The sequence below is a fragment of the Bos javanicus genome, chromosome 4 (genome assembly GCF_032452875.1).
Source record: "Bos javanicus breed banteng chromosome 4, ARS-OSU_banteng_1.0, whole genome shotgun sequence".
Taxonomy (NCBI): Eukaryota; Metazoa; Chordata; class Mammalia; order Artiodactyla; family Bovidae; genus Bos; species Bos javanicus.
In genome coordinates this window covers 93008972-93030853 of record NC_083871.1, presented here as the reverse complement: position 1 = coordinate 93030853, position 21882 = coordinate 93008972, and the positions used below count along the sequence as shown (strand labels likewise).

General features: G+C 48.3%; 1 protein-coding gene across 2 annotated transcripts; it reads right to left on the bottom strand.

The window, feature by feature from the left end:
- Positions 1 to 423: 423 nt before the first annotated feature.
- LEP (leptin) lies at positions 424 to 17184 on the bottom strand. Of its 2 annotated transcripts, none has more exons than XM_061414619.1 (3): positions 17154 to 17184; positions 4928 to 5099; positions 424 to 3170 (listed from the first exon to the last, which is right to left on the bottom strand). In XM_061414619.1, exons 2-3 carry the CDS (start codon positions 5069 to 5071, stop codon positions 2811 to 2813), a joined length of 504 nt encoding a protein of 167 aa, XP_061270603.1. In that variant the 5' UTR covers positions 5072 to 5099; positions 17154 to 17184; the 3' UTR covers positions 424 to 2810. The 2 variants fall into 2 exon arrangements, with proteins under 2 accessions (XP_061270603.1, XP_061270604.1); XM_061414620.1 differs by having other exon boundaries at positions 424 to 3167.
- Positions 17185 to 21882: the final 4698 nt, after the last annotated feature.

Below are 21882 nucleotides of genomic sequence, written 5' to 3'. Positions count from 1 at the left end.
GGCCGGCCCCCTGGGTCCTCCCTGGGGCTTGAGTTTTGAAACTCTTAGGTCCAAACGGCACCACAGAGGTGAGTGTTTGTGCTCTGTGTTCTGGACAAGACCAGTCCGGTCTCTTCCAGTCTGTGCACCTGGTCTGTTACTGGGCCACATGATTTTATGTATGGTTTCGTTGCGATTGCTCCTTTCTCAGTTTTTGTTTCTGGAATAGCTGGCTGCTTGGTTTTTCTCAAGGCTGATCTGTATAGCCTCTGGTGCAGCAAGTGCTCTGGGCTTTGGGGGAATCCTTTAGCCTGAATAACTGGTGGCTGGCTGTGGCCAAGCCCAGGCAGAGCTGATCCCAGGGATGGACTGGGGCCAGCCAGGCAGTGCCCTGTCACACACAGGCAGCCCTTCTGGAGCCCCTCCACAGCAGACAACCAAAAATAAGGACCAAGGGGCAAAGGTCATTTATTTGGACTTTTTGGAACAACAAAAAAAAATTGTTTTAAGTTACAGAAAAACACAATCATTTATATTTTGGAAGTTTCACACTCTGGGAACAAGCCCTAGTGCCATGCCAGGTTTTGTGAGCAAAAGGCTTAAAACATCCCGGTCTGACTGGGCTGTGATCATCAGGACTTATCTTCTCGAGCAGGTCTGACTCTGTCCATCACATGAGTCTCGTTCTAGAACTTTTCACCCTTATCTCTTTCAGTAGCAAATGTCTTGGCCCCTGAAGTCCTCTTCAACATAACCCTTCCCTCCCATCTTTGCTTCCTCTGCCTTTCTTTGTAACTAGCTGCTCACCCTATCACCTCCCTTCGGTGTCTCAGACCGAAGCTTCAAACAAAACAGCCTCCTCCCTCCAGGCAATTCACTTCCCTCACTGCCTGCAAAATTGGCCTCGGAACTCCTCTCTTCCAGCAAACACTCCTGCCCTCCCTGCCCTACTTTGTTCACATCTCCAGAGACTACCACCTGGCTCAAGGGGCACTCTGGAGGTCAGAGGACCAGGATTCTAGACTTGGTCCTGCCCCCTGTCTGCTGTTATGGTCTTAGGTATTTTCTTCTTATTAAATTCTTAGCTATCCCGCTTCAAAGGGATGTGGCATCACAGTAATAGATGCTGACGTGCCCTGAAAAGTAAAACTGCTACCAAGTGCAAGCACAGTTAGCCTGTAGGCCCCTGGGCACTGCCCTCCACAGCTCAGCATTTCCCACCTGCTGAGGACTGCACTGTCTCAGCTGCTCAGTTGCCATGGTGAAACGGCAGCCTTTGCATGCTGGTGAGTGGGATTCTACCATCTGGAATGCAAGGTCCCTGAGGGCAGGGCTTGCATTTTAATATTTATTTGGTGAGCTTCTCAGCCCATAGCACCAGTTGGGGCTGAGCACAAGTAGGTGCTCAGTCTTAAAATTGGTTGCTTAGATTCCAATTTCCTTGGACAGATCCACCTCCTGTTGTGTGACGGCTGCATCACAATGGCAGGTTGGTGGGAAACCCAAGCCTCCTCTTTTGTTCTACTGCACATGACCACTAGTGAGAAGGAGGCTCCTGGGGGCTGGTCCTGGGGTCTTGGGCCTCAACTGACCCATTGCTGACCCAGGTCGAGGGACCATCCACTGAAGTCCACACTGGAATACTTCCCTCTCCCACTGGAATGAAAATCCTTCCCAAATGGATGGGAAACATGGCCTTGCTTTGGGTGAGCATGCAAATCCCAAAGAAGGTCACGACCATGTTATCAACACAGTGTGGGGTCAACCCAGACCATTCATACCAAGGACCCCTGCTCTGGGGGTCACCATCTCCAGTGTGGGGTCCTCACTTCCTGATGAGCAAGACCACTCTCTAACAGTCAGAGAAGGCCAGAGCTCACCACTACCCCGACGGTCTTCAGCTTCAGTGCCCCCACCACTCCATCCATGGATGGTTGGCCAACCCCCACAATCCCCCTGAAGGAGTCATCTCCTCTTCATGAAAACCACAAAGATGAGAAGATGACCTCACCCCATCCAAAGAGTCCATCACACAAATGTTATTCAGAAAATACATTCTGGATCTCCCCCGCTCCCATCAACACATCTCCCACCTCCGGGTTATACCCAGTGATATATTACACTTGACAAAATTCATCTTCTTCTTTTTAAAACAACTTGGTCCTTCGAGATCCATTCAGAGCAATGCCATTGCAAACACTGTAATTTAAAGTCAGTCACAGTAGAAACAAAGCCAGTCCCTGGAGAACAAACTTGAGAGGCCTCAAGTCACTCAAAATGGGTTTGCCTCAGTGAGGCCTGTCGATGGGCACCCCAGGAGCGTTCCTCACCCCAGCTGACCCCAAAGAGCCTGGAAAAGCTGGTGTTTTGCTTCAAATTCATTCAGAATAAAATGCATAATAAATAAATAAATGCTTCCATCGTATGTTGTGTGGGAATATCCAGCTGTATGTGCTGTAGCCTTCATGATGCTCCCTGGATTCTCAGAGGGAATCTTGCTTGATGGTCCAAAGGCTCTGAAATCACCCCAGGTCACGCTGAAGCATGCAGTGAGAGGGAGCTGGAACAGGGAGGAAGACTGCTGTGAAAATCCCAGCTCCGGTCTAGTGTTTGCTGGATGGGCCCCCCTTCCCGGTGGGCGTGGAATCTGTATTTATATCTTTGGTTTCCTGCCTCGCAGTTTTCTGCCTTTGGAAGAGCAGCTGAGAGGAGCGAGAGAGAAATGGCCCGCTGGCCTGCATAAAGGATGCCCACATAGGCTCTCTTCTCCTGTGGACAGCCAGAAGCTCAGGTTTCTTCCCTGGACTTTGGGAAGAGAGGCCTTCAAGGCTTCAGCACCCGGGACTGAGGTCCAGCTGCCGCAACATGTCCTGTAGTGACCCCTGCAGCCGGCTCAGGGCCACCACCTCGGTGGAGTAGAGGGAAGCTTCCAGGACGACGCCCAAGCTCTCCAAGCTCTCCAGGGCCCTGACCTGCGGCAAGGGGCAGCTCTTGGAGGCGGCCAGCAGGTGGAGAAGGTCCCGGAGGTTCTCCAGGTCATTGGATATTTGGACCACATTTCTGGAAGGCAGACTGGTGAGGATCTGTTGGTAGATCGCCAATGTCTGGTCCATCTTGGACAAACTCAGGAGAGGGTGGAGCCCAGGGATGAAGTCCAAACCAGTGACCCTCTGTTTGGAGGAGACGGACTGCTATGCAGGAGGAAGGGGAGAGCAAGAGCTCAGTGGGAGAGAGGGCAGCTCCTCAGAGCTCCCCTGACTCCGCCTTTCCCTAGAGCGTAGAGGTGCTTCCTCCCCCGCTTCCACACCATCCTCCCTGGGCCCTTACTTCTTGTGCCCACGTGACCACCATGTTTCCAAGCTGGTCTCCTGGGCTCCTATCTTTCTGCCCTTCCCAAACCACCCTGCCCTTTGCCTCCAGACCAGCCTTTGCAGGCTGTTCCCTTTTCCAAATGACTCTGCTATAGAACCAGCCATGACTCCCTATTTCCTGCTTGAGTTTCTTCCCCAGGCATTGAGGTCTTCCGTACATTCCCCGTCCCCAACTCTTCCACCCCAAGCAGACTCCTCCCTCACAGTCAGATTCTCCAGGAAGTCTCACCCCCTAAGGGATTCAGGCCATTACCCCAGCGATGCCCCAGCTCACTGCTCTGCTCAAGTAACCCTGGTTACCAGGAGGGGCTCTCCCCTCCCCCGCCACCCACAGCAATCAATCCCGGCACCACACAGGTTGGGGCACTCTGGGTCTATTGTGTACAGCTTGCTGAATGACTGTTTTGAAAGCAATGAATTTAAGGGCTTTTCTCTAGGAAATGCAGACACTGTCTATTTCTGATCTGTCCCCGCTTCTGGCTACCTAACTGCTCTCTGGCTTCCCAAAGCCACTGTTAGAAATATAGAGTGGTCAGGAGATGTGGAAGTCTCCAGATTGCTCCACGCAGGTGAGCAAGTTGGCTTTTAAGGTGGGAAGCTATCAAAAGTCATGACTGAAAACCTTGAAAGAGGGCACACACAGTTCTGGTTCTGCAAGGGTATTCAGGGAGGGTCACTTGCTTTATCTAATTTAGTCTCATGAAGACCTTATGAAGACTATTAAGATAGTCTTGTTGTCTAGATGACTATCTTAATAGTCTTCACAAGGTCTTATGGGTTTCCCTGGTGGCTCAGACAGTAAAGAATCTGCCTGCAATTTAGAAGACCCAGGTTCAATCCCTGGGTTGGGAAGATCTTGTTGGGAGAAGAAAATAACAAGCCACTCCAGTATTCTTGCCTGAAGAATTTCATGGACAGAGGAGCCTGGTAGACTACAGTTCATGGGGTCTCAAAGAGTTGGACATGACTGAGCAACTAACACTTTCCCACTTTCATTTTCTAGATGAGGAAACTGGAGTTTAAAAACCTTGTGGAACCTGACTAGCTTAAGACTTTACAGACATCTCCCTCATTCTAAATACAGACCTCATCTATGGTTGCAGGTCTGAGCTTATGGACCTCAGAAAAAATGCCCCAAGAGACACTGATAACTATTTACAAAAGCACAGAGGGTTGTATCTGAAGAGGGCTTGACAGGCAGGGCTGGCAGTAATGAGTAATGAGCTCGCAGGGTCTAAGCTCAGTTACCAGGCAGGAAGAATGCCTAACGACTAAAACATTCTAGAAATGAGATGGAGGCCCAGAGGGACTGCTGCTGGGGTTCTGGCCACCTGCCAAGGGGACCCCAGGACCTCTGTGACTCCTTCTGGGCCTGGGCACTAGGATTCCGGTCTGGGAGGGAGGAGAGTGAGAAGGCGGGAGGCAAGGGAAGTGGAGGAGGAGAGGAGCTGTCTTTATGCCAGGGGGGCGTCCAGGCCACTGGGGCCCTGTGCAAGGCTGCACAGCCTCCTCCGCCAGCCTCTGGGGTCCCCCATGGGATGGCCACGGTTCTACCTCGTCTCCCAGTCCCTCCCTACCGTGTGTGAGATGTCATTGATCCTGGTGACAATTGTCTTGATGAGGGTTTTGGTGTCATCCTGGACCTTGTGGATGGGCACAGCCTCCACGTAAGACAGATAGGGCCAAAGCCACAGGAATCGATACAGGGGTCCACAGCGCATTTTCCTTCCCGGGATGGGCTTCTGGGGCCTGAAAACAGAAGAAACCACACGTGGCACATCGTCGATCTCCGAGAACACCCACGTGCTCCGTTACCACCCGCATCCACGTCTTCAGATGCGGATAACAACGAGATTTGCTGTCTGCCATGGCTATCATCTCCTCAAAGACAATTCATTGTCTAGAAATGACAGTAATGAAAGGCACTCCCCTGGGGAGAGGTGCGGTGGAATCAAGAAAACCACAGGAGGTGTGCTGTAGACCACGCAGCAGTGAGCCAGGGCACGAGCGGGTGGACGGCGGGCTTTCAAGGTCTGGTTTGAATCCAGACATTTAATAGCTGTATGACTGCAGGCATATCCCACAACCGCTAAAAACTCCCCCTGTATCCCCCACAATGTACCTATCTCCAGGGTTTTATGAGGATCAAATTAGATAATGTGCGTGAAAGAGCTTTAAAGGAGTTGTGAAAGGTTCTCTATTACTACCCTATTATTAGAGATTATGTGACTGTCCTCTTCATTACTCTCTCACAGCAGCGCACTGATACCTCCGTGATGGCATTTACCACTGGCTTTATTGCTTCCTTTCTCTCCCATTGGGAGCCTGACTCCGACGGGCACTTACAGAAGGTCTGATAATCAGACGCAGTGCTGGGCACCAAGGATGCCACAGTGAACAACGGATGTTTTTTTACTCTCAAAGTGTTTCCAGTTTAATAGGGGAGATAGTAAACAGGCCGTAGCAGCACAGGAGGAAAGAGCTCTGCAAGTATGGCTGAAACCAACACAATATTGTAAAGCAATTACCCTTCAATTAAAAATAAATTATATATATATATATATATTTTTTTTTTTTTTTAAGAAAGAGCTCTGCAAGAAGGACAAGATATTGCAGGATTACAAAGTGGCCTCCCTGAGAAGAGGTGTCGCCTGAGCTGGGTATTGAAGGCGAAGGGGAGGTCTTGGAAGAATACAAAGTGGTTGCCATAAGTGGCCAAGAGAGCAGCTGGTACAAAGACCTGAAGGCCAGAGAGAGCACATACACTCTCAGCCTACCGTGTTCACTCAGGATGTCTGAAACTCCAAAGTCATGGAACCGTGAATTCTAACATTCATAATATGCAGGTCCTTGATTAAGCTGTGAAGTTTTAATGAGATACATGAGGCAAAAGGTAATCAGGTTAAATGCCTGCAAGTCTGGCCAATGATCCATGCTAAGTATGTGTGGATGAGCCTGAAAGAATGATTATGGGTGTTAAGTATTAACATGAAGGTTTTGGAGATGGCAGAGAAGTTCATCTCTGCTTTTTGTGTTCTGTTTCATCTGGGTCTTGATTAAAAACAGGTAATGCATTTTCTGTCCATAGGTGGCTGCTGCTGCTGCTGCTGCATCACTTCAGTGGTATCCGACTCTGTGCGACCCCATAGACGGCAGCCCACCAGGCTCCCCCGTCCCTGGGATTCTCCAGGCAAGAACACTGGAGTGGGTTGCCATTTCCTTCTCCAGTGCCTGAAAGTGGAAAGTGAAAGTAGGAAGTCACTTGGTGGTGTCCGATTCTCAGCGACCCCTTAGACTGCAGCCTACCAGGCTCCTCCATCCATGGGATTTTCCAGGCAAGAGTACTGGAGTGGGGTGCCATTGCCTTCTCTGCCATAGGTGGCAATATTAGTATAATTCATATTCTGACACTATAATAGAAGTAAGCAGTCTTGGGAATTCCCTGGTGGTACAGTGGTTAGAACTTGGTGCTTTCACCATGGTGGCCCAGGTTCAATCCCTGGTTGGGGAACTAATATCCCACAAGCAAGAAAAGAAAATAAATAAGCTTTTGGAACTTTGTTGGTGATACAGTGGATGAGAATCTACCAGCCAATGCAGGAGACACAGGTTGGATCCCTGGTGTGGGAAGATTCCACATGTGGTGGAGCAGCTAAGCCCATGAGCCAGAACTACTGAGCCTGCGCTCTAGAGCCCTCAAGACACAGCTACTGAGCCCAGGTGCTTCGACTACTGAAGCTCACGCATCTAGAGCCTGTGCCCTGAAACAAGAGAAGCCGCTGCAGTGAGAAGCCCGAGCACTGCAACGAAGTCGCCCTGGCTCCCCGCAACCAGAGAAAGCTCACACACAGCAATGAAGATCTAGCACAACCAAAACTAAATCCTTAATTCAAAAAAAGAAAGAAGCAGTCTATTTCTATATTATAATGCTTGATCAAAAGTATGGGGTTTTTAAAATCTGAATTTTATCAATGGGGAAATGTGAAACCCAAGAAAACATGCGGACTTGTCCAAAGTCAAACAAGTAAGCTGCAAAGCTAGGATTCATAGCCAAAGGTGCCACATCCAGAAAAGCTGGAACACTTTCTACCCCACCCCACCAGTTTCCCCAGGCTTTAAGGGAAACCTGGAGAAAAGTCCAAGTTATAAGCCACCCCGATGTCTGACCAAGGGCAGCTCCTGGGACTGTGGCACTTGGGAACAAACACCCTGCTCTATTCTAGGATGAAGCTAAGAGATTGTACCCCCATAATTATTTCATGTATGAAAAATATAAGTAATTTGAGAGAGGGTACTTCAAATGGTTTTGTGCTTGTTTTGGCTCCTAAAAATTCAGTACTACCTCTATTAACTCCTCATTCTCTGAGTAAACATTTCAACCAAATGCTTGAAGAATGGAATTAAATAGTGCTAATCCCTCAGCATGAGTCCAGGAAACCCTAGCAAAAGTGGAAGCCAGTGGTTAGACACCAAAGCTTCATCAGTGGGCTCCGCCCTTATTCACCGAGTGTCTCTGGGCAAGATTTAATTCCCTAAAGCATCAGTTCCCTTCAGTGAAATGGAACACATAACATCACTTGGCTCTAAGGGTAATTGAAGAGCACCTGTAAAGTCCCTGTCTGCTGTGTGTATGTGTGTGTGTGTAAGGGTGTAGGTGTAGGATAGGGGTGGGGGACAGGGGGAAAATGTCAGCTTTTTTTTTTAATTGTGTAATTATTTGGCAGAACTTGAAATGCTTCAGCAACACTACCTGTAGCCAACTCTGAATCTAGCATTTGGCCCCTTGCCTTCCCTGGGCATCTCAAGAGGGTGCCTGGTATTTTGGGGTCCTCCCCCTGAGGCACAAGATTGAGTGGTAACCTTTTCTAGGATTTATGTATTAATGATACCCTCCTTCCCAAGAGAATTTATTACCAGATTAACTCTGATCATAGTCACTCGCATGTCATGGCCACCTTGTAATACCTGAGTGGAAAAACAGTTTTACTAGCCCCCTCGATCACCATGGATAATACGCTTCAGTGGGCACTGAAAATAAATCACAGTTCCTTGAGATGTGGAACTGAGAAGCTGCTGCTGAGTAAGCCTGCCTAAGAGGACAGGCCAGGGTTAGGGGAGCTCCCTGGGGGCGCTGCAGAGAGAACTCGTAACAGGCCCATCTGAGATCAAAGTGATGAGGAGACGCCGGTCCACCACACACACAACATGAAACCACTTGCTCACATGTAGAACACAGCATACTCAGGTGGGCACACACACACATCAACTCATCTAACCCTTTAAATTAAAAAAAAATTTTTTTGCTGCACTTTGAGGCACATGGGATCTTAGTTCCCCGACAAAGGATCAAACCTGGGTCCCTTGCATTGGAAGCATGGAGTCTTAACCACTGGACCACCAGAGAAGTCCTATCGCACATCTAACCCTTTTGCTAGAGGCTGGTGATTCGTCTCCAGGATCTATTCCCTTCTTCCCAATTAACAGAACATCCAAGTTTAGATAGAGAGGTGGCCATTCAGAATAAATACTTTATTTCCCAGCTGCTGATTCTGGACAACTGAATACAAGCAGAAGTACGATGTGGCAGTTCTCGCACCGTGTGCCTTTGCTCCTCCCTTTTCTGTCCCCTCCTCTATCCTGATGCCTGAATTATGGATGCGGTAGTCTGTGTTCCTGGGCTTCTTAGGTGGCACTAGTGGTAAAGAGCCTGCCTGCCAATGCTGGAGATGTGAGAGATGAGGGTTCGATCCCTGGGTCAGGAAGATCTCCTGGAGGAGGGCATCACACCCCATGCAGTATTCTTGCCTGGAGAATCCTATGGACAGAGGAGCCTGGCAGGCTACAGTCCACTGGGTTGCAAAAAGTCAGACACAACTGAAGCGACTTAGCACGCATGCACATCCTGTGTTCTTGTGCCTGTTGGATCATGAGGATGATGGCTTCACTGTGTGAATGGTGACGTAGGGAGCTGGAGGTGGCCAGGTCTCTGAGCACTTCCTGGAGCTGAGATGACATACTTGTGTGGACCACCTATCCCTGGACTTGTGCTGAGTGTGTGAGAGACGTCGCCTCTGTCTTGGTGAAGCCACTGTTATTTTGGATCTCTGCTAAACGTGGCCAAACTTAACGCTAATTAATTTATTCACCTGGACACAGACATCAGACTTGATCAGACATCAAGTCTTTTTTGGTTCACTTCACTGTCACTACCAGGGTGGGGCCTGGCCGTGGCCTGAGATTTTCAGTTCGTGGGGAGTGGCTGGTAAGAGCAGGACAGCAATTACAACTTCACTGAGCACAGCGCTGGACACATAATAGTTCTGCTGTTGTTGTCCAGTCACTGAGTCGTGTCCAACTGTTTGAGCCCCCATGGACTGCAGCAGACCAGGCTTCCCATTCCTCACTATCTCCCAGAGTTTGCTCAAATTCATGTCTGTTGAATCAGTGTTGCCATCCAACCATCTAATTCTCTGTCTCCTCCTTCTCCTTTTGCCTTCAATCTTTCCCAGCATCAGTCTTTTCCAATGAGTTGATTCTTTTCGTTGTGTGGCCAAATTATTGGAGCTTCAGCTTCAACATCGGTCTTTTCAATAAATAGTCAAGGTTGATTTCCTTTAGGATTGACTGGTTTGATCTCCTTGCTGTCCAAGGGACTCTAAAGAGTCTTCTCCAGGACCACAGTTCAAAAGCATCAGTTCTTCAGTGTTCAGTCTTCTTTATGGTCCAACTCTCAATCTGTACACGACTGTTGGAAGCATTATGGTTACTCAACATCTATTTGATGGTTGACATCTAACATGTATGGATGGTCCACTGTGGGCCAGAGGCAGAGATGAAAGAGACATGCAACCACAGGAAGCTGGGATCCGGAGTGGGGATGGTTGGGGCTGAACTGGTGGTTTTCCCAGGAAGCCCAGGTAGTACAACACAGTATTCAGCATTGTCAACTACTTACATGTGTTATTTGTTAAAAATAAAAGTAAAGAACAAAACTGTTGTGCTCTTCAACAGGTTTAAGAATTTACCTAATTAACTATCAATACAATGCAAGGAAGAATGTTTAAAGAAATAAAATGCCTTGGATAACTCAAGGGAGGGACTCATGAATAAAACTACGAGCTCTAGAGCTCAGCAGAACTATGTTTAAGTTAGAGCATGTGAAAGTGAAAGTCACTCAGTTGTGTCTGACTCTTTGTGACCCCATGGACTATAGAGTCCATGGAATTCTCCAGGCCAGAATACTAGAGTGGGTAGCCTTTCCCTTCTCCAGGAGATCTTCCCGACCCAGGGATCAAACCGAGGTCCCCTGCATTGCAGGCGAATTCTTTACCATCTGAGCCACAAGGGAAGCCCAACAGGGCCTTGGGAAAGTTTGCTGATCTCTTGGAGACTCCGTTTGCTTGGCTGTAAATTGGGGATGAAACAAATCATAATTCCTACCTGTGGCTGTTAGGTGATGGAGAATTCTTGCTCTGTGCCTGGCACATGGTCAATCCCAATACATGTTAGCCGTTGTCACTGTTATTTCCAGTGAAGGAATGGAGGAAGCATTTTGGAGGAGGTTGCATTTAATAAGGGCCCTGAGAATGTGGGGGCTTCCCTGGTGGCTCAGATGGTAAAGAATCTGCCTGCAATGCAGGAGACCAGTGTTCAATCCCTGGATTGGGAAGATCCCCTAGAGAAGGGAATGGCAACCCACTCCAGTATTCTTGCCTGGAGAATTCCATGAATAGAGGAGCCTGGCAGGCTCCATGGGGTCACAAAGAGTCAGACAGACTGAGCGGCTAACACACACTGAGAATGGAGGAGTAGGATTGTGTCTGTGAAGGTGGAGGAGTGGGGAAGCCCCAGCAGACGGCTCAGAAAATGGTGGCTCCAGGCTGGCATGGGAGGTGTGATGGGAGGGGTGGAGCTGTGAGTGCTAGGCAGGGAGGCCAGGCTTCTTTCTGTGGAAATGAGGCACTCTGATCATTTCCAGGCTTAGGCTTGCAGCCCAGGTGATAAGAAGGAGGCAGCAGGAAATTGGGAAAGGTATGAGGAGAGGTTTGATGAACAAACATTCATGCTGATTTGCTAGTATTGGTGGGACCTCAGGTGGGCCTGTCCCGCTGACAGCTGGAACTGGGGGGGGGGGTCTCAGTTCAGGAAAAAAAAAGGGGAGGGGGTGCTGCAGACAGAGACCCAGGAGTGCTGGCTGGAGCCACTGACAAGAGTGAGTAGAGAGTGGAGGTGGGAGGAGCCATGAGGGAAAAAGGCAGGTGTCAGCCATCTGCCTGGGCTGCAAAGCCTTTTCCCTCTAGAAGTTTTAAATGTTTAAGGAGCTGTCTTTTTCTCAGAAGAACTGCTGAAATGTTGAGCCTGGAGAGGAAGGGGGCACTACTGGGAGAGGGTAGGGGGTAGCTGGACTGTGTGTGCTGCTCATGAAGGGGGAGGCTTGCTCTCCACCCTGAGGTCTCCCCTCCACTCCGCTGGCTTCCCCACCACCCACTCTTCTGTGGGTCTGTGCATCCTCTAGATGCCCTGCCAACTAACTTGTGCTTCAGACTGCCTTTCCTTTCCTTGAATTAAGACCTGACCATGCCCCATCAGGTCTACCAGCATCCCCTGCCACAGGGGCACTGGAGAAAAAAAGAGAAAAACCAGTGAATGAGCTCCACCCCCTACCCCCAGGGGAGCACTAGAAAATGAAATGTAATCACAGAAAACAGGCTAAAGGCTAATGGAAGAGGATCCTGTAACCTTGCCATCAACCCTGTCACGACCCCTGCTCTGACTTCACCTGGGTCCTGGGCACTGGCCCCCCTCCCCCCCGCTACTCATCCAGGGTTGACTGCAGGCCTTGTTCCCCCACTTGGCAGTTCCTTGCAGCGTCCCCTTCTCCACAGACAAGCTTGCCTCTTGGTTCCCCAAGAAGCTGGTGGCCTCCAGACATAAGCTCCCTCACCTTCCCTCTTGTCCTGGGGGATGCAGCAGACCAAGTGGGAGCCTCCATGTTAAGGTAGGAGGTGTTTCTCTAGATCACACACACACACACACACACACACACACACACACACACACTAGAAGTTTAGCTGGGCCCAGGGCAGGCCTACCCTGGGTTCTAGCAATGGGGGGAGTGGTGGGGGAGATAGGGAAAGCTCCCGGTCACAGACATTTGCTGGTAAAGGCCACTAGCTTTGAGCTATGCAAACTCCTCTGCCTTCTCCCCGTAGAAGGTACCAGAGGTAAGCAAGGGGCCTGGTACAGCTTTCTCTCTTCCTTCTCCAGCCAGCAGCTTTTTATACCCCTCTCTCCAGTAATCTCTCTCGAGAGTCCCTTAGACGGCAAGGAGATCAAACCAGTCAATCCTAAAGGAAATCAACCCTGAATATTCATTGGAAGGACTGATGCTGAAGCTGAAGCTCCAATACTTTGGCCACCTTATGTGAAGAGCTGACTCATTGGAAAAGACCTTGATGCTAGGAAAGATAAGGACAGAGGATGAGATGGTTGGAGGGTATCACTGACTCAATGGACTTGAGGTTGAGCAAGCTCTGGGAGATGGTGAAGGACAGGGAAGCCTGATGTGCTGTGGTCCATGGCATCACAAAGAGTCAGATCCAACTGAGCAACTGAACAACTCCAGTGATCTTTGGTTTGTTAGTGCAAATTAAATTCAGGTAATGTGGTATTTGACAGAGGACGATATGGTTGGATAGCATCGCTGACTCAATGGACATGAGTTTGGGTAAACTCCGGGCGTTGGTGATGGACAGGGAGGCCTGGCATGCTGCGGTTCATGGGGTTACAAACAGTCAGACACGACTGAGCAACTGAACTGAACTGAACTGAATGTGGTATTTACTATTCATTTTAAGGAAAAAGCTTTGGGTAGTCTATGCCTTCTCTCTCCCTGTAGAAATCTTTCCTGTTGGTTCCCTTGCATTCTTCCCTCTCAGCCTTCCTTCATTCCTTTCTCCCTAACTGTCAGTAGGAAGGGACTTGGGGATGAAGAAAGGACAAAGGATGAAGGAGACAGAGAAGTCTGGGTCCTCTGAGTTCTTCAGAATCCAGTGGAACAGACAGAAGCTTAAACAACTCATTTTAATACAACCTGGTGAACGTTATAAGGGAAGGAACCTGGATCTGGGGGAGCACAGGGAAAAGGGCTGACTCTGGGCAGCCGAGATAGCTTTGCACAGAGACCTGAAGGACCGGAGTTCCCCAGGGGGAGGGAAGCAAGCGGAGCATTCCAGGCCAAGGGGACAGTGTGGAGTTGGGATATACCATGGTGGGTTTGAGAGAATTCAATATGGAAGAAGAGTAGTGTATGTGAGGCTGGAGAGCTAGAATGTCCTGGGCTTGATTCTATGGGTGGCCGGGACCTTCTGGGAGATCTGCCCTATGCAGGACACACACACACACACACACACGAATCCTGGAGGCGATGTTTGCATTAACAGTAGTGGGCAAGAGAAGCAGAATACTCTTTTCTCTTCCCTTTCCTCCTCCAGGTCCTGACTGGGTCAGTTAACATCTCTCCCAGGAATTTAAAGTATGCTCTGAGGAGTCCAGTTTGCCTCTGATGAAGACTCAGAAACTCAAGGGTAGCCATGGCTGACATCACATGCATGGAGTAGTTAAGAGAGACCAGGGTCCATCTACCCACTGCGGGGAGGGGGGCGTGTGGATTATGGTCAATGCTTGTGCTTTTTCTTGACCTTCTTTCTGGTCCTGTGCTTGTTGGTTCTAGGCTCGCCCTGTCCTTAGCCTCAAGGGTGAGATACTTTTTCACATATACTGCTCACTTGAGTAGTTTTCAACTTTCTGAATATACATTTTTTTCATCCAGGAGACATATAGATACACACCTGTAAGAAAAACAAGTGTCAGGAAATAAAATTCATCTTCACTATGGGTGATGCATACTGGAGAGTCTCCATCCTGGTTTTAAGTGTTGGTTGCAATATGCAGTTGAAAACACTGAGCTAGCATGAGTGATTTTCTCTTATTTGCAAGTAAGGAGCCTGGTTGAGAAATCAGGTTAACATACTTAATTGGTAGCCAGAATGTGGGTGCAAGGGTTATAGTTTTTCTGTTCATCAGAAACTACCCTTAGATTCGATCTCATCAGGGACAACAAATAGGTTTCAATTCCTGTGGCAACTCTGATCAGGTTTTGTGGTTCCTTGGAGTGCTGAGTGGAGAGGAATCTGAAGCCCCCTCCAGTATGAGAGGGATAAGGTGCTGTGATCAATCACTGATGTCTGCTGGGTCCAGGAGTGGTGAATATGTCACTTGTTCAACATCTCCCCCAAGGCCTTGGCACAGAGTAGGTCCTCACTGAATGTTTGTGGAATGAGTGAATGAAATATTTCCCATCTCTGGTTTTCATTATCTAATGAGGTTAACCTACCTCTAGATGGTTAGGCTGCTTCCATTTTAAAGTCCATCTAGAATTCAGTTTTGCCCAGCAGGAATTCCTAAGAAGCTTTCTTAATGAAGACAGAAAATGCTGCAGAATCCTGATCTCCTTTTCACGGTGTCTTGTACCCCACAGGTGTCCTCTAACACCACATGGGCCCCTATTCCCATTCAGCTTCCTGAATTCTGTTCCATCTTAACTATTGTCCCAGATACTCCCTGTCTTGGTCCCATTCATCAGCCTGGCTCCTCCTACTGTGCTCTGGGCCTCCTGCCCTTCTCAGAGGTCTCTGCTCTGCTCAGACTCTTCCCTGTGGCTTCTCCACTTCTTTGGCACACCCAGTCTGGAGTACCCTAGAGTATAAACTCAGTATGTGCAAGATGGGAATGAAATCTTCTGTGGGATGGATGAGATATCAGCATCGACACCGATCATTCCAGAGAGCTGATGGATGAACGGAGCAGGAAACACTGTAAAATGCCGATTGCTGAGAAGCAAGGTACATCTGTTGTCACACATGAAGTGCAAAGGATTCTGTGGGCCCAGGTGGCAGGTGTGTTGTTTTTAAGCCGAAACATCCTTTCTACTTCTCTGAGACAATTGTGTGGACAAAGAAGAATTCCAAGACTCTGGCTCACAGGCCAGGAGGGCGCTGTCGCCACTGGACTCCTACTGCTGGTGGGAACAGGGCCTACTGACTGACTGACTGCAGGAGAAATTGGCTCAGTTTTCCTTTCAATTACATGCATGTGGTTGAAGGATACACACACTATGAGGATTCCCCATCGCTGGAGCCCTAATCTCTCTCTGACTCCCACTGACCACCACCACCACGTCCCCCTAAGTGGCATTGAGGCTAGAGCGGGGACAAAGACCCAGGTTCTCCCAAGCGGTCACCTCCACACCCTGCACAGGCCACTCAGACGCGAGAGGCATCCGCCTGCGGCTGACGGGCAGGAATTCATTGCAATCTCCTTGGCTCTGTCCTTGGCGCTTGGAGCCATTTCCTGGAATGGAGGGGGAGGAAAATATTTCCCCCAAATACCAAGAAGAGTTATTTTGGGCATAAGATGTACAAAATACGAGAGGGATGCTCCTTTGGCCAACATGGAAACGTTCCTCTCAGCCCAATGTCCTCAACTGCTTGAAAAGCAAAGAACTGAGCCACACCCACTGCTTTTCTCATGCCTTCTCCCCCTGCCTGCATGAGAGAAAAGATCAGCAAGACCTTCCTGCTCAGGAGGGCATCAGAGTGGGAGCGACTGTGGTTCTGCACACCGTCCCGGTGGGAAGAGCCTGGATATCCTCTGTCCCACCTGGTCCTAGCTGCCTACTGCACTGCCACCTTAGGCTCTACAGAGCAAACACCAGAGGCTGGACAGAGGACAGCGTGGGGAATCTTTGAGCTCTTGCATCTTGCCTTCCAGTCCCTGCCCTCTGCCTCGCCTCCCCTGCAGACTACCTTCCAATCCTCTCCAAGGCTGCTATTCTCAAATGACAACCAGGTCACCATTGAGTGTCACTTGGATCAAACTGTATTTAAGAATTCACTTTTCCAAAGTGCCACATGTTTAAGCTATAGAAACTGGAGTGTGAAGGCAAACCCATCCACCAAGAAATCGAAACCAAGTCAGGAGAGAAGGCAGGCCTGGCAGGTGTCACCGGGGGCCCACCTGCCAATAGTGTGCATTTATCAGTTTTGGCTAGAGAAATGGTTACAGTGGGAAAAGTTTAACAGGCCTTTCCCATGATCCCCTGTTTGGTCGCCCCAAAGGAAACCTATTTTATCCACAGTGTAGAAGGCAGTTCTCATGACTTTGAGGACAGATGGAGTGAGATCTTCCATAATTTCTTTGGGAGATTTGGGTTCTCCCAGTTTTTCTGCTCACCCCTACTTCCTCATCTCCATGCTATGGCCTGGGTTTTATACAGTCCTTCGCATTCACAAGTCAGGAACCCTGCTGGAAATCGTTGCCTGAATTCTCATCTGCAGACCAAGACTCCTTTACACCCTCAGAACTCACACTCCTCAGAAACTCAACGCACATCCTCTGCACATGGGGGCGAGGTATCCTGATCTTTGGGGGTGTGCTCAAGACCGTTTCCAAAGCATGTCAAAGGCAGGGCTGGAGGCTCTGGCAGTCTCCTGGGGCCCAGGCTGGCTCCTGGAGCGCTGATTCCTGGGCAGGCACAGCCCAGCCCCAAAGCTAACGTTCCCCGGCTCCCAGCCGTCTTCCCACCGGTTAGAACTCTGGTGCAAAGTTACCCCAATCCAGAACCAAGCCGTCCGCCCTGCCCTTCGCCTGCCTCAGTTTCCCCGGGATCCCGGGTGGGCTGGGCTGGGTGGCCTGCCAAGAAAGACCGGCGGAGAAGGAGAAAGGAGAGAGCCGGGCACTTACCTCGCCGCTGCTGGCGCCGCGATTCCTCGATCCCTCCGGGGCTCCATGCCTGCCCGCCCCTCTTATAGCCGCCGAAGCACAACTTGCGCAACTGCCCGGCTGGCCGGGGCGCACCCGCAGCGCCGGCTCCCGCCCTGCGGGGCGGCGGGGCAGCGTCGGGCCGGGCGGCCGCGGTCGGGGACTCCAGGGAGGGACTCGGATGCGCCAGGAGCCCCACGCCCACCCTCCGGTATCGCCTGAAAAGCTGGGGGTGGCTGGGCAGGTGTGAGAAATCCTCGAGGTGGCCCCAGGATCTGACCCTCGGGCCTCGGGGAAAGGCCGCCTGGGACAGGGTGGCGGTGAGGGGTTCCTCTGAGCCGGCTGGGGGCGGTGGCGCCCCGACAGTGAGGCCGGAGCAGCCAGCTCCGCTGGGCGGCAAGACCCGACGGCTCTGGGCCCCCGGGGAAACCCGGCCGTAGGCCTGGCCTGGAAAATCACACCTGCCTTGATGATGGTGTGGAGGGGTAAGGAAAGTCAGTCTCACAGGTCCTGAAGGCACCGGTCGTATTGCATCAGAGACTTCCTAACGGGAACGTGCTCCCGCAAAATCTGTGTGCTCCGCCGAGTCCCACACTGGTCCGTTTTGTTCACATCTGTATCCCACATTGATAGCCCCGTGCGTTGCACGAAGATTTTCATTTTTAAGATATATTTTTAAATGAAAATCGCAAATTTAGGTTTAACGTACTCTTTTTGCATATTTGCATCATTAATTCTTTTGGCTAAAATATTCTAAAGCAAATTACAAACATCAGGGCGTTTCATCCTTAAATACTTAAGTGTTTATCTGAAAAATAAGGAAGCATTTCTATCTCTATCACAAGACCATTACCACACAAGAGTAATTCTTTAACATCATGAGCTAGTCTGCATTTGAATTTTACCCAATGTCTTTTTAAAGATATTTTATAATTGCTTTGTTTGAGCCTGGTTGTTTTGCTTTTAATAATTATCTATTGAAGAAAGGAAGGATATTGTACTATATGTTTGTGAGGTCAGAAATTGTTAGCATTGACCATGATTTATAATTACATGGCCACTAAAAAGGTTGGACAACAACTAAATGTTCAGCATAGGAAATTAGTAAGTTATTGAAAATCACATAGCAGCAATATGCACACATTAAAAATTATGTTGTAAAGTAATATTTAATGATGTAGGAAAATAACTTTATTTTGTGAGCTGGAAAGAACCAGATTATAAAATGGTATGTGTTTTCTGATCACACACATTCCAATCAATACACACACTCTCACACCAAAATATACATTATCACTATTGGGAGTAGGATCAGGAATCTTTAAGCTCTTCTTTGTGCTTTTCTGCTTTTCATAAAAACATCTACAGGGGACTTCCCTGGTGGTCCAGTGGCTAAGACTCCCTGCTTCCAAATGCAGGGGCCCCAGGTTCGATATCTGGTCAGGGAACTGAACTGGGTCCCACATGCCGCAGCTAAGAGTTCTCATGCTGCGACTAAACATCCTGCCTGCTGAAACTAAGGCCTGGAACTGTCAAATAAAGAAATGTTTCTTTTAAAGAAGTGTCTACAATGAAATTACATTTTGAAGAAAATCTTTCCTCCTCTCCGCCTCCCCCCGCCCCGGAAATGTTTGTGTTGTTTTTCAAATAGAGGCAGTAGCATCCACTACGACCAAATTTTTCTTGTCTGCAACATCTTTGTAACTTGGTTCTAAGCAGAGTCTTAGCTCATAGGCAGGGGCCCTGGCAGCCTCAGGTTACTTGTCTTACCATCACCTTTTTAAGGGTCAGAGGTCAGATTGGGACCAGAGTTATTGCCTGAACACCAAGTAGCACTTGAGACCACATGTGAGTGTGTGGACTGCCTGTCTGCCTATCTACCCATCACCTACCTATTTTTTACATTTCGTGTTGATTAATAATTATTTTAAAATAAATTATTATATATTACTATGAGTCTGGGTGAACTCTGGGAGTTGGTGATGGACAGGGAGGCCTGGTGTGCTGCGATTCATGGGGTCGCAAAGAGTCGGACACGACTGAGCGACTGAAGTGAACTGAACTGAACTGAATGTTTATATTATATTATAATTATATATTATTATATAATAAAGTATTTTTACTTTTAATTTTTTATTGAAGTATAATTGCTTTACAATGTTGTGTTAGAATAATGTATTATTTTTCTTAAAATTCAAAAGGAACAAAGATATGAAAACTCAGTCTCTCCCCAGTCCTTTTTTCCCTAGAAGTAGTTGTTCTTCTCAGTTTATGGTGTATCCTTCCATGGATATTCTTTTTCTGTCCTTCATATATCCATTTCCTTAAAAAAAAAAGTGTGCAGGCCTTCCTTGGTGGTACAGTGGATGAGAATCTGCCTGCCAGTGCAGGGACGCGGGATCGGTCCCTGGTTGAGGAAGATTCCACATGCTGGGAGCAACAAAGGCCGTGTGACACGGCTCCCAAGCCCAAGCTCTAGAGCCTGTGTGTTGCAACCGCTGAGTCCCTGGGCACCTGGAGCCTATGCTCCACAACAGGAGAAGCTGCCACAGTGAGAAGCTTGCACATTGCAATGAAGACCCAGCATAGAAAAAATAAATAAATTAATTAAAAAATATATATTTAAGGGCATTTAAATAATGTCATATTATTCACACTAATGTTCTTGCCCCCTGCCTCCACATTTTTTTTTTTGGAAAAATTTATATCTCCACAATACACTTATAAGGAAAAATGGCATTACAAATGTCCATGTACCATTGCCCAATTTTAACCATTATTAATCTCACTTCTTTCACCTAGTATATCTAGAATACAATTTCTTACCAATACACAGGATTGTGCCAATCATTTTAGAGTCAGCGTATGTTTCATTTCACAGATGCACCATAATCAATCTAACCATAATGTTAGATACATAATGTTGTTAATTAATAGACTCAAAAGTACTTATTGGAGCACAGTGTGAGTATATTTGTGGGAGATTTCTTGATAAATAGAATTGTTGAATTCAAGGGTATGTACATTCAAAATAGAAATACATTGTCAAGCTACGTTCCTCAGAGATTGTACTGATTTACATATGCAGTTGGCAGCAAGTAACACTGACTCAAGCATTAAGGGCATTTCATTGTCTCTTATACCTGGAGAAGGACGGTTGCAGTAGCCTGGAGACATCATCAAGAATCCTGTTTCTTCTGATTCTCTGTTCTTGCATTGTGCCCTTGCGCTCATTGCTTCACGGTTGGAAGACGGAAACTGCTCCTCCAGGCACCATAGCCTCACAAAGGGCAGGGCAGAGGTAAAAGATTTTCTCTCTCTCTCTCTTTTTTTTTTCCCACCAAGCCATGTGGCATAGGAGATCTTACTTCCCAGACCAGGGATCGAATCTGTGTCCCCCTGCAGTGGAAGCTCAGAGTCTTAACCACTGGACCACCAGGGAAGTCCCTCAATTTTCTCCTCTTGAGATTGTGTTTCAAGTTGGGAAAGAGAAGTCACAGTTTCCCTTATTTCTCATTGACTGGAACTGGGAAATATCCTTAAACCCATCACTGGCCAAATGGAAGGTGATTGCCATGACTGATAAGACAAATCATAGGTCTGCCCCTGGGTCTGGGGGAGATCAAGGCACATGAAAGGAAGCTTTGTTCTTTCCTGAAAGAATTGGGGTTCTGTGAGCTCAGAAGAAGAGGAGAAATGGATCTTGTGTATACAGTGAACAATGCTTGCTATACTTCCCAGGTGGTTCAGTGGTAAAGAATCTGTCTGCCAAGCACGAGACCCAGATTCAATCCCCATGGTTGGGAAGATCCCCTGGAGAAGGAAATGGCAACCCATGCCAGAATTCTTGCCTGGGAAAGCCTATGGACAGAGGGGCCCAGTGGGCTACAGTCTATGGGTTCACAAAGAGTCGGACATGACTTAGTGATTAAACAGCATACTCAACTATGGTGTTTTATCAAACTTCTGATACACTTGACTTCTTTATTAAATAGTAAAACTTAAAAATCCTTTTTGTTTGAACCTTGAAAACCCTCACAGTTAAAATAAAAAAGGTAATTCTAACCCTTTGAATTTGAATATTGCTTTTTCTTTTTCAAAGCACTTTCATGGTCTCTTGATTGACAGTAACCCACAGAAAGAGATAAAATGGGTCTTATTTCCCTATTATATATGACAGCCTGCGATTCAGCGTGGTCAAAGGACAGGCCCAACAAGTGGCATTATTAGAGACCGCAGTTCCCAGCTGCCATGGCCCCTGTGGTTTTGCACTGAGATCAGTCACAAGCTGCAGGCTCACGTGGGCGCGCCAGGGTCTGAAGGTGTCCTCACAGAGCTCTATGCTTTGCAGAGTCACTACTGGTGCCCTGTTGAAGGAGGAAAAAGGCAGACAAAGGTTAGATCTCCGTTCTGATCTTAGGCAATCCCAGGCACCTTCTCTTGTGTGAAATGTGCCTTTCAACCCACAGTGAGGAGGAGCAACAGGATAATTTGGTCAAATAATGGGCTCTTTTTCTCTAAGTTAAATATTTGTGTGAAGGTGGGAGTGGGTGGGTGGGTGGACCGGATTGTTCTCCTGGCATGTATGTGGCTTCTCAGGAGTGAGCTCCCTAAGGGAAAAGACTGTATCTTATTCCCCTCACTGTTGCCTGCCCCGGCACAGCTCCTGATGCCTAGTGAGGGCTCCATAAATGCCCATCAGATGCATGAA